The following is a 12,151-nucleotide window of genomic DNA, read 5'->3' on the forward strand; positions in this document are numbered from 1 at the left end:
TTCAGGTGAGATCAGGAAGCAGAGTGTCTTAAACTCGTCCTAAACTCCAGAAAAGATTAAATAATTTAAGCAATTTAAGCATGGTTAGTGTTACTGCATCATAGAATACCAGAGCCAATAAGGTTCCGGTATGCAAATGATGCCCATTGCATAATTAAAAAATCTGGATTTGACATGGAGGGAAAAAAAATGCTGCTTTTGTGCTTCTGTGGATTTTTCTGATTTTTTTTATATATATAGTGAGATTTATTTGTGTTTATTTTTTCCTGCTCTATATATTTATTGCTTTTAGTGACAGATGTTGTAAAATTCTTATTCACAGGACACAGAGAAATGCAGGAAAGAGGTAACATAATAAATACATATCTAATAAATATAGAGTCTTATACGAGGTAGCAAATAGTTTTATTTATTAGATTTATTTGAAATATTATGACTTATACGCCTCCCTGTTTCCCCTTCATCAGGCAGAACAACACAATCGTGGACACGGTTCTCTCGGCTCCTCGTTCCAGCTACCGCGACATCGTTAACCTGACGGATAAACAGGTGCAGGCTGGGAATTTCAGCGATATGAAAGTAGTGCCGGGTTACTACACAGTGGCCACGGACAGAGGTGAGAGGTTAAAGAGGGGACAGTTTGCGAATGTGTGAAATAAAAAATTCTGGTTAAAAATCTGAATTTGTTCTACGTTCATGTCTCAGAGGCGACGGGGGCTGTGGAGCTGCAGGAGGGCGTGGAGTCTGTGGATGTTCGGGTTCCGCTCTTCATCAAAGATGAGGATGATGATAAGAAACAGCTGCTGGTGGAGGCCATCGACGTTCCGGTGGGAATCGCAGGCATCGGAAAACGCTACGTCAACATCACAGTGATTAAAGAACACGGTGAGACTCCCGCTCCCTCGTCCACTTCCCCTCGAACACGCCTCAGGGTTTTTCCAGATTTGTTCAATTTTACAGGAAATCATTCAGCATCTCTACCGACTTCATGATTTATCCAGTTTCTAACAATAAGCTTTAAATAAACAATATATAAAGGTCATCAAAGTGAACTGAACAAAGGGTGTCAAAAATCAGCCAATCAGAAGATGAAGGCAGGAACAAGAAAAGACACACCCTTATGCTTTTACATAAACTATGGTTATAACACAAGATGGCATGTGTGTAGTGTAAACAAGTGTAAATAAGAACAACCTTAAACTAAATACTTCATATTTCAAAAATATAGGAGTTAATTGTGTATAAATTAGATAGTGTTAATTTAGTTAGCGAGCCAGCATTAATTAGATGTAATTATATGCGAATATTTGTAAAAGTATAATTTATTTATAATTATTTAAAAGTAAATGTATTAATTATTGTTTCTACTACATGCAGAACATGGATTTTGTATTTCTGTAACGCTTTTGTGTTAATTTGGTTTTGAGAAAAGTGTTCATCTGTTAGATCTTAATAATAGTAAATACGTTTTGTGCATTGATTGGACATCTACAACTGTTAATTGTGTGTGTGTGTGTGTGTGTGTGTGTGTGTGTGTGTGTGTGTGCAGCTAAGAGCGTTCTGACCTTCCTTCAGCCCTCGTACACTTTTGCTCGGCAAGATGGCGTAGCTAACATCCCGATTAGCCGTGACATCATTGAGGACGGTCGCACTCAGGTCACCTACTGCACCAGAGACCTCACCGCCAAGGACAAGAAGGTAAGGTCATAGGTCAAGGTTTGGATTAATGTACATAAACTTGACGTGTACTGTGATTGTTGTGTAAACCAAGAGCGTTGTTCTGTTTGAACCCCTCAGGACTACATCTCAGTAGACGGAGATCTGATGTACCAGCCTGGAGAAACTCAGAAGATGGTTCCTGTGAAGCTGCTGGAGCTCGGGGAAGGAGACGCCCTGTTGGATAAACAGTCCAAACAGTTTGTGATGGATCTGAGCAACCCACGTCAGGGCGCTAAACTCGGCAAATACCCGCGAACCACCATCAACATCGCCGACAAACCAGGTGAAGCTCAGACACACGACGCAGGAGGGGGAGGGGTCACTGCAGGTCAACACACCAATATAATCAATTAAAATAAAGTAAATTCAGAAGACGTGATCATGAATTTAGTGTAATCAACATAAATAAACACTGAATATTAAAGTCAGAAATGAATATGAAGAGCGACATTTTAATCTGCCAAGCTAGCGAGGAAATTAGGATAATCTTAGCTAGCTAAAGTCGTAGCTGAACCCAAAATGTTTGATGAACTAATTAGCTACTGGGGATTAAACCATCTGATACGTTGAAGTTTTCCTGAAGTAAGGATCCGTTTATTTAACATTTATGGAAGGAGTCTCCAGTTTCAGCGCTTTGTAAAAGTCAGAGGTAACATGATAAGCTTTGTTTCGTTTCTTTGTCTTATTAACTTGAAGAGAGAGAATAAAGAGAGGGAACAGAGTGAGAGAATAAAGAGAGGGAATAGAGAGAGGGATGGTGGGGTTACGAGTGTTTATAGCTGCTGTAACATAAGTGACAACAAGAACTAACTTGCTTCACAAACATTCCACAACATTATATGTAACTATAAAAGAATATAAAAGTATGTGTTGTTTTGTAGTTAATATTTTTTTTAATTGTTAGTAAATAGCTGTGATATAAGAGGAATAAAACATGCTGTTATTGGAGAATAATGAACCATAGCGCGGTAACAGTAACTCCGCTTCATCACACCACCCCACAGCACGTCCTGTTTTATTCCTTACTTAGCTGAGTAATAAAACAGTTACGGTAGAAATATGGTGAGATTCAGGAACTAGTAGTGAACTATGGTACAGAGGTGCAGGTACAAACATTCCAGATGTGTGTCACAACATCAAGTTCCATACATAAAACTAATTGGAGCACATTTATTTGTTTAAAAAAAATCCATAAATGAAAGTTTCATTTATCAAACAAAGACCAGAAACATGATCTGGATGTCCATGGTTCTCCAGGCAGTTCGTCCAACCCAGTAACCAATAACATTAATATCAAAGTGAATATTATTTCTTCTCCCTGTGTGTTAGATCCGAGCGTGATCATGTTCAAGAACACCACGCAGAACTTCAGCATATCCGATGCCCTCTACAACATCCCTGTGATCCGCACTCAGGGTCTGGAAAACCCCTCCACCGTTAACTGGCGCACAATCTCCTCCCGCTTCAACCTGTCCGGCCCGGTCAAGTTCGCCCCAGGAGATATGGAGAAGAACATCGTGATCGACCCTCGTATGCAGCAGATTCCCTCCAAACCAGAAACCTTCCAGCTGGAGCTGTATGACCCGAGCCCTAATAGCCTCGTCCGAGACAGGAAGACCACGCTGGTCAACATCACTGATTCCAAAGGTGAGGCATTCTGTCTGGAAAAAGTCTGAATCTTCTGACTTCATGACTCCGTTGATTCCTGAGCTCCACCACACATGCTAATCCAACTTGACTGCACCCATTGCTAGTAATCTATCCTTTTTTCTGTTGTTTTTTTTTTGTTTCCTGTAACAGATGTCTTGACCAAGACAGGATCTCTTTCATTTAAAGCCCCGTCTCCCACTGGACGGATCTTTGCTCCGACTAACATCAATGCTACAGCTACAGGCCCTAAAAAGATGCTCCTTAACTGGAACCCTCAGTCTGGAGCCAAAGGATATAAGGTAACACACACATTTCACTAGACAGACAGACAGACAGACAGACAGATAGATAGATAGATAGATAGATAGATAGATAGACAGACAGACAGATAGATAGATAGATAGATAGATAGATAGATTTGCACTCAGTAATAGTGTTTTGTAATAGTGTTAACTCTATTGCGATATGTAGATGACCTCCACCTGTGCGTTCATGATTGTGTTCACTTCCAGGTGAAGTATTGGATCTACGGAGACCCTGAAGCCGAAGCCCAGGTGGTGGACGTTAAAAGCCCTCATGCTGAATTGACGAATCTCTACCCGTACTGCGATTACGAGATGCGTGTGTGTTCATATAATGCTCAGGGAGACGGGGACTACAGTGACATCGTGCCGTGCCAGACTCTTGAAGATGGTGCGTTACTCAGTCAAATAATCCGATGATAATAGGAGCTCAGTTTTCACTGGTTAGCATGTGGTAACTGGGATCATGCTAACTGTCATTGTTAGCTTTTATTCATACACTCCTTGGTTCAGGTGTGTTTGGAAGTGAAATATAGAATTTAAAGGTGAATGTTTTATGGAATTGTTCTGAAATCTTTGTTCTAAATGTCCATTCCCATTTGGTGTCCTTTCTGTGCAGTCCCAAGTGAACCAGGCCGCCTGGCCTTCAATGTCATTGGCCCAACTGTCACGCAACTGAGCTGGGCAGAACCAGCAGAGCCCAATGGTGTGATCACAGATTATGAGGTTGTCTACACACCCATCAATGAGGACAGCAGTAAGTGGCAAGATTTGTGTAGCATTCATGTGAAAAACTAAAAACAATCAACCATTTGGACATTTGTCTGCCCCTGGATACACCTGTGTATCAGATTCTGACTTTATTTAATCTAGAACCCATTGGACCTGATAAGAAGGTGAAGATTGACAACCCCAAGAAGCGCATGTTGCTTATTGAGAACCTGCAGCAGTCCCAGACATACCGCTACAAAGTGCGTGCTAGCAACAAGGTGGGATGGGGGCCATACAGAGATGCCACCATCAATCTGGCAACCCAACCTCACAGACCCATGTCCAGTAAGTCTGTTAGAAGAAATTTGTGATTTGCATGTTTGCCATAAATACACAGGTATAATCTGGACATTATTACTTTTCCTGGGGTTCAGACACAGTAGCTATTCTGGCTAAGATTCTGATTGCCCTTGTGTCTACATTTTTTCTCCAACAGTTCCCATTATTCCTGATATTCCTATTGTGGATGCAGAGGCGGGGGATGATTATGACAGTTTTCTCATGTACAGTAATGAAGTTCTTCGTTCACCCACCTCCAGCACCAGACCCAGCGTGTCAGAGTTCTCCGAAGGTGAGCAAATCCCCTGCTGGTTGCATGCTTTCATGCCCTTGCTGGTTTTCATTCATTGCTAGCATCCCTTTAGCTGGCACAAACTTTGGTTATTGTCCAAAGTATACATATATATTATATGTATATATACATATATTTAAATGTTGGATTTTGAAGTTTTTACAGGGGGAACACTGATTGAATAGGGACATTGCTTTCATACTGCACCTCTGAATCATTTTAAATGCTCTCTTTACCTTTGGATTGCCTTCGCCATCACCATTTGGATGCTCTATTGAACCTTCTGTGGTAAGATGATGTGCTTGCATCATCATGACTTGAACGACCTAGGATTCAGAAATTGCCTGATATAATTTTATACAACATAAATGTCTTGGAAATGTTTGAAGTTTTATCTTATTATCTGCTTACATTCGATTGCACGGGTATCTGGGTCGATTTTAATCCATGTGCATTTGGGATCTCCGGCTAAAACCTTTGGCATCAAGATCTTAACATGGGACTCTCCTTCTCTTTATTGCTTTGCTTGAATGTAGTCACTAACCATAGCTTGCCTACCTACCTGTCCTCCATGCTCTGCTTGCTTCCCCCCACATGAACACTGAAGGCAAGCGGTGGAAGCACGTTAAACTAGTGGGATCAGACCTGGACCTCCGTACGGTGTCCTGGAAACTGCCTGCTGATGTCATCTCCACCCGAAGCACAAGCACGAGCACTTTGGAAAGTGATGATATGCTGGTCCCTGCTCATTCCCAGACCCCTCATCCAAGTGGCTATTTCCAGTACCCTCTACATGGTGGCTGTTTTGAGAACTCTGTGCAAGGTGGCCATTTCCAGAACCTTCCACAAGGTGAAGATCTCAACATGTCCCCTGTTAGACCGCATGCCAGCATACCCCTACCCTTGCCACCACTCTGCTGCCATGCTGTACAATCTATGTGAAACCTGTTCTGGATTGCTAGCTTGTCTCAAAATGCTGCTGCTGTGCTTTTGGTTGGTGTCAAGTGGAAATCTGTAGGTCGAACTACCTTCTAGTGAGCAAATGAGAACACAGATGATGAATGTAACGGCTTACACCCGAGGGAATCTGCTAATACTGTCACTAGTCATACAAATCCTGCTGCTGCTACATCTGCCATTGGAGAAAGAAGGTTCTACTAGTCTACAGCAATATGGAAACTGTCTATTCCACATGACCGAGAGAACAATCAGACATTTCTGGGCAACTGTTTTGAAGTCTGACCCCTACCCTCTGATAGCTGGACATTCATCCTACTTTCTTGGTGCTAATGCTAGTTTGTTCCCTTCTTTGTATCAACAGACCAGAACATAAACGGAAAGTGGGATCAAGGGTTCCTGTTCCCAGGTGGAAGTGGTTCCCTGTCACGCAACATCAGCACTTCTTCAACTAGCTACAGCGTCTCACCCCGCCCTGGTGGTGCCAACCAGTCAGTGGAGACCAGTATGACTTACATAACCAACAAAGGTTTGCACATGGCCAGAATTTTTATTGTTGATTATAAAGCTGTACATTGAAAGCAATCTTTCTGCATAGCTTAGCTAGTCTGACTTTTAAATATCCAAAGTTTATTAGATTAGGATGGGAAATTAAAGTTACTGGAGGGTTGAATTCCACAAGAAGGATTATAGAGTTTTTAGCCATCGCAAAATTAACTCAACCGCCAATAATTGCTTGAAATTACAATTTCCTTCCAGGAGGATCTGTGCCTCGCAAGCATGACATCCACACAGAGGACGTCATCATGAGAAAACGATCCGAAAACAGGACTTATTATGATAATGATGGTGTAAGAGACTCCATCGTGATGAGCGACTTGACTGGAGGATTCTCTGACATTCTAAGTAAGTAGATTGTCTACAGGTGTGTATGTGTTTGCGTATCCATGCTTCAGCTCAAAGGCATTGTTCCATGTTTAAAGTAATGAATGGCGAGTATTACAGCTTTTGGCAGGAACCTGTGGTTGCCTATCGCTCAAACTCTCACTGACTCCTCCTTTAACATTCGCTCTGCTCTGCCATGTCTCTCCTCCATGCATTGCCATGCCTGTCTGTCACTATCCTACCCCATCCTGCCGTGCACTTCCCTGCCATGGCCTGTGGTGGCGCACTTTCAGGCGGTTCTAGCTTCAGCCAGACTACAACCAGCTACAGCCTGAACTCCCGCGTTCACAATCACTCAGACGACATCAACGAAGCTCTGCAGAACCTGGACAGGGTTCTCCAGGGTGAGTGGATATGGAAACAACCAAATCTAAACCGTGGAGTCCAAATCTAGTAACAGAAACTCCTCTTTGGATTGGTTGATAAATGCAGTTCCAGGAGCCATAAGAACCTAGTGGTTTATAATGTTTGCAATTTCCAGACCTGGAATAGCTGGATTAGCCCTGAAGTTCTTGTTTTAATATTTTTTTCCTTATTCATAATTCTGTGCAGTGGTTAATTAACAAAACTTTCATGAAGTAAACCACATGTTAAGGTAACATAGAGAAAGTTAATGTCCTAACTAGTATGCGGTTAGTTAAGCAGGCTTGCCTTGCTGAGTCATTTCGAGCTTCTATCATGCTGTTGTTACAATCAGCCCAGAAATTAAATGTTTATGAAGGGTTGTATGTTATCTAGATACTCGGCTGCAACGTGGAGTCCCTGAAACCCCAAGCAGGCTGGTGTTTTCAGCTCTGGGTCCCACGGCACTGAAGGTCAGCTGGCAGGAGCCCCACTGTGAAAAGCCAATATTAAAATACTCTGTCCTCTACCAGCTTCTCAATGGAGGTCAGTAACAATGCTAAGTGGCTCCTATCTATCAATAGTCAAATTGTGATCCTTGACAGAAATTTCTACGTAATGCTAGATGTGTCATTTTGTACATAACATTCTTTGTAGGTGAAATGAAGCGCTTGGACATCACTAACCCTGCGCAGAACTCTGTGGTGGTTCAGGACTTAATGCCCAACCAGTCGTACCTGTTCAAGGTAAAAGCTGAGAGTCAGGAGGGTTGGGGTCCAGAGAGAGAAGGAGTCATCACCATTGAGTCTGCTGTCGACCCCAAGAGCCCCCTCAGCCCTGTGCCAGGTAAGAAGGCTTGATGGTGTTGTTGGTTTATCAACTACAAATACATCCATATTGCAGAATTTCTGACCTGACATGGTGGTGTGTTTTCAGGGTCTTCATTCACTCTGAGCACACCCAGTGCTCCAGGTCCGCTGGTGTTCACTGCATTAAGTCCAGAGACTCTCCAGCTCAGCTGGGATAAACCACGAAAACCCAACGGCGAGATCCTGGGCTACGTGGTCACCTGTGAACAGCTGCACGGTGGAGGTCAGGGTCCAGCAGTAACTAAACATTCCCTGTATTCAATATTCCTATTCCAAATCATTTGACATTGGCGTTAGGTTCCAGGTCACTTCATCCTTTCATCTTTTAAAAATTATAATAATTGTACTTCAGTAGTTTTAGCAAGAATCTGTCATTTGTGTTGAAATTTAAGCCAGACTGATCTTGGAACATGATTTTGGGATAAGTACAGACATTTGCTTCACTTACAATCCCCAGTGTGCATTAAATTCTGTTTAAAGTTATTTTATTAGTTCATATATTTATTAGTAGCCTGTTTTGCATGTTATCATTTCTGCTGTTTATAGTTTATAGTTTAATAAGTTAATGGTTGTAGTAGCCAATAGTTTCAGTTATCAGAATTTTTATTTATAATCGATGGTGCTAAGATGATATTTGACAGAGGGGCACAGTGGCTTAGTGGTTAACACATTTCCCTTGCACCTCTGGGGTTGGGGTTTGAATCCTGTGTGTATAGAGCTTGCGTGTTCTCACTGTGCTTTGGGTGTTTCCTCAGAGTACTCTGGTTTCCTCCCCCAGTTCAAAGACATGCGTTGTAGGCTGATTGGCATGTCCAGATGGTCCGTAGTGTGTGAATGTGTGTGTGAGTGTGTGTGATTGTGGTCCAGGGTGCCCCCCCCTTGTGCCCCGATGGATATTTGACAGAATTGTATTATTTGTGCAGGAGATCAGCGCTCCTTCCAGCTCAGCGGGAACTCGGCCACGTCTCTGACCGTTTCTGATCTGAGTGAAAATGTACCGTATAAATTTAAAGTACAGGCTCAGACCACGCAGGGCTTTGGGCCGGAGAGAGAGGGGATCATCACTATCGAGTCTCAGGATGGTATGACACACACACACACACACACACACGCACACACATGCACACGCGCACACACACGCACACTCACACAAACTTTTATACATATCTCATTTCAACACCTAAATACACAACATAAATACAAGTAGCACCCAAACATAGTATGAAGTCTGATATAACAACTTGGTATTATTTAACATAGATATTATACAATATATAATGTAATATACCTTTCTTTCTGTCTCTTTCATTCTGCCGTGTTCTCTCTCTCTCTCTCTCTCTCTCTCTCTCTCTCTCTCTCACTATGTGTCTATAGGTTCTATGGGTCAGTACAGCAGTCAGTCTGTGATGAAGAGAGAAATGTTTAATTTGCCATCACAGAACTCGTCACAGACAACACACACCATGTTCACCGAACCCTTTATCACACCAGGTGACCTGTCTGTCTGTCTGTCTGTCTATCTGTCTGTCTCTATTAATCTATCAGGCAAATTCCCCAAAATTCCCCTTACAGTTAATTATTATTAATATCTTTATCTGTGAGTGGAGAAGCGTCTTTATCATTATAACACAGGTTTACTCTGAGACTCGTCACCCAAACACCTTAAACAAGGGCTAATAATTTTATATTTTAATCATTGCTAACGTGTGTGTGTGTGTGTGTCCTCTCAGAAGGTATGATGATGTCGAGCAGACAGGTCACACAGCACACGGAGATGAGCGGTAGCATCACGCGGCAGGTGGAGATGGTGCAGAGAGGAGTGACGTCCACCGTCACCAAGAAACAATATTATGAAGCCTGAACACGGATAATACGCTAACCTGGTGTGTTCAGTAACACACACACACACACACACACACACACCTGAACATCATCTGTGTACTGGTATGAACACGAGTATAACAGTGAGAATGACTGAAACACATTCACACCAGAACCATGTGTGTGTGAAATACAGAAACTGCACACATACACAGCGATATTTAGCTTCAGTATTGAAATTTTACAGAAGCCCTGAACTGGAAAACCATGCTGAAGTGCAATGTCCTTATTCTGACATAAACAACATACAGTGTTAAATATTAAGTCAAAATACGTTATTAAGCTGAAATAATATCTTGAAATAACAAGTTAGTACGTAACGAAGTCAAAATAAAGACATAGTACTTCAGCTTTAATATGTTTTTTTGCTTCTGTAGTCAGTAAAGTCTCCAGTGTGGGAATGTTCCTGAAACAGTTGGCTTTAAAATACAGTGATATGGTCTGAGCATTTTACAATAATAATAATAATAATAATAATAATAATAATAATTCACTTTACAGTGCCAAACATGTATTGAATGTAAACCGAATGTTCTGTGCTTTAGTGTACACACGTATACATCCATCTCACATATCTGCCTTTAGATATTTGAATTGTTTTAGGGTTTGTTTGTTGTTTGTCTGTTTATTATCTACTTTTTTTTTACGTTATATTGATGAATATGATGAATTATGAATTATACATATTAACACTCCAGTAAAACTTTGGAGTTAAAAAAAAGTAGATTAGCAGCGCCATCTGCTAGGCCTTTTACTGTACAGACCAATCAGAGACCATAATTTCATCACGTGACTATTTTCAGGCAGGGGGGTTAATTCAACTAGGCCACTACTCCACATGTACCTAACAAAAAGCACTTTTAAAATCATAATTTTTTCTATAAACCAGTCAGTAAAGTTATTATGCTGAAATAATAGTAAAATTATTCGACAGCTACAATTTTAAATGAATTTACTTATGCTAACAGCTAACCAAGAAGCTCTAGCTAGTTAACCTTAGCTTGCTAGCCAATTTATTAGTCATTACACATCTCCATTTATTTATTTCTCATTCAATTAAAATAAAAAAAACGTTCTTAATATACCTTCAGTGACATGATTCCATAATAGATCTCTTTTTATTCTCATAATTCTGATGTAAATTCTGCCAAACTGCAGCTAGTTAGCCTGTTAGCTGCAGCTAGCGCATTGAATCCCGTAGAATCCCATCATGAACTTGTTCATTTTTATTCTTATTTTTCTTTTACAACTAAAAATGTTGTTTTCCAACAATAACTGCTGGTGGTGTTGAATGAAAAGTGTCATTTATGAGCTGCATCAGGATTTTCTCTTGAAAAATGTCTTTACCAAAGTATCAAAATCTGTATTTTTTAACTTTATTAGTTTTACTATTTGCATGTTTATTATTATATTTTTACTGTCCCTTTTCATCATATAACAAACAGCTTGAGTCTCGGTTACATAAAAACAGTAATATACTAATTAAACTACAGGTTATTGTTTTTGCATGTTGTAAATATGTTACTGAAATTTGGATTTAAAATGTTTTGTTTTTTTTTACACACAATACTCTGGGGAAACATGACTCTGTCTGTCAATATTTTAACTATTATACTGTACTATTTTGAAAAATATATTTGTATATTAAATATAATATGAGGATGAACACTTTGGGTTTTTTAATGTGACCAAACGAGCAAACATTTCACTTTAGATTCAGTTTCATTCGTTAAACACGACAGATTTCCATTTAATAAACAATAAAAAATAATTGGTTAATAAAGTGTGTCAGTCTGTTTATTAAAAATATTGAAACTGAAATCATTAATAATTAATATAATTGAATAACCATATTTACAGCAGATTAAATAAACAGTATATTTTGTATTAATTGGAATAATGAAACAATAATAATAATAATAATAATAGGGTTAGGGTTAGCCATTCACAGCATTAACTGTGTTTTTCAGGTGAGTGAAAAAGTTTGCATCCCCTTACAAGAAGCTCTCCTTTTTTTCTGCACGTGAAATGTCCTCAGTTCACTCACCTCTATATAAACTCACAAGTTCTTTTCCCTGCAGACTTTCACACGAGAACTGCATGCGTGATGAAATGTATAATTCTTTTAAAATGATTTTTCTGCT

At 40.3% G+C, this 12,151-nt stretch overlaps 1 protein-coding gene across 3 annotated transcripts in view; it reads left to right on the forward strand.

Annotated features, from left to right (window-relative positions):
* Positions 1–11,798, forward strand: part of itgb4 (integrin, beta 4) — a 28,486-nt gene extending 16,688 nt beyond the window's left edge. Inside the window, exons 22-42 of one of the 3 annotated variants that reach the window (XM_053625845.1) lie at positions 1–5; positions 323–346; positions 468–616; positions 706–885; positions 1,550–1,698; positions 1,798–2,002; positions 3,049–3,366; positions 3,520–3,668; positions 3,882–4,062; positions 4,291–4,428; positions 4,545–4,727; positions 4,879–5,013; positions 6,335–6,499; positions 6,730–6,876; positions 7,149–7,259; positions 7,654–7,803; positions 7,915–8,103; positions 8,194–8,349; positions 9,050–9,208; positions 9,501–9,617; positions 9,860–11,798. The exon at positions 1–5 is cut by the window's left edge and continues 54 nt beyond it. In XM_053625845.1, coding sequence (XP_053481820.1) covers positions 1–5; positions 323–346; positions 468–616; positions 706–885; positions 1,550–1,698; positions 1,798–2,002; positions 3,049–3,366; positions 3,520–3,668; positions 3,882–4,062; positions 4,291–4,428; positions 4,545–4,727; positions 4,879–5,013; positions 6,335–6,499; positions 6,730–6,876; positions 7,149–7,259; positions 7,654–7,803; positions 7,915–8,103; positions 8,194–8,349; positions 9,050–9,208; positions 9,501–9,617; positions 9,860–9,987 — 3,138 coding nt within the window. In that variant the 3' untranslated portion in view covers positions 9,988–11,798. Of the gene's footprint in view, positions 6–322; positions 347–467; positions 617–705; positions 886–1,549; positions 1,699–1,797; positions 2,003–3,048; positions 3,367–3,519; positions 3,669–3,881; positions 4,063–4,290; positions 4,429–4,544; positions 4,728–4,878; positions 5,014–6,334; positions 6,500–6,729; positions 6,877–7,148; positions 7,260–7,653; positions 7,804–7,914; positions 8,104–8,193; positions 8,350–9,049; positions 9,209–9,500; positions 9,618–9,856 lie in introns of all 3 variants that reach the window. The other 2 variants (XM_053625844.1, XM_053625846.1) reach the window with 2 other exon arrangements.
* Positions 11,799–12,151: the final 353 nt, after the last annotated feature.

The sequence above is a fragment of the Ictalurus furcatus genome, chromosome 5, assembly GCF_023375685.1.
Source record: "Ictalurus furcatus strain D&B chromosome 5, Billie_1.0, whole genome shotgun sequence".
NCBI lineage: Eukaryota > Metazoa > Chordata > Actinopteri > Siluriformes > Ictaluridae > Ictalurus > Ictalurus furcatus.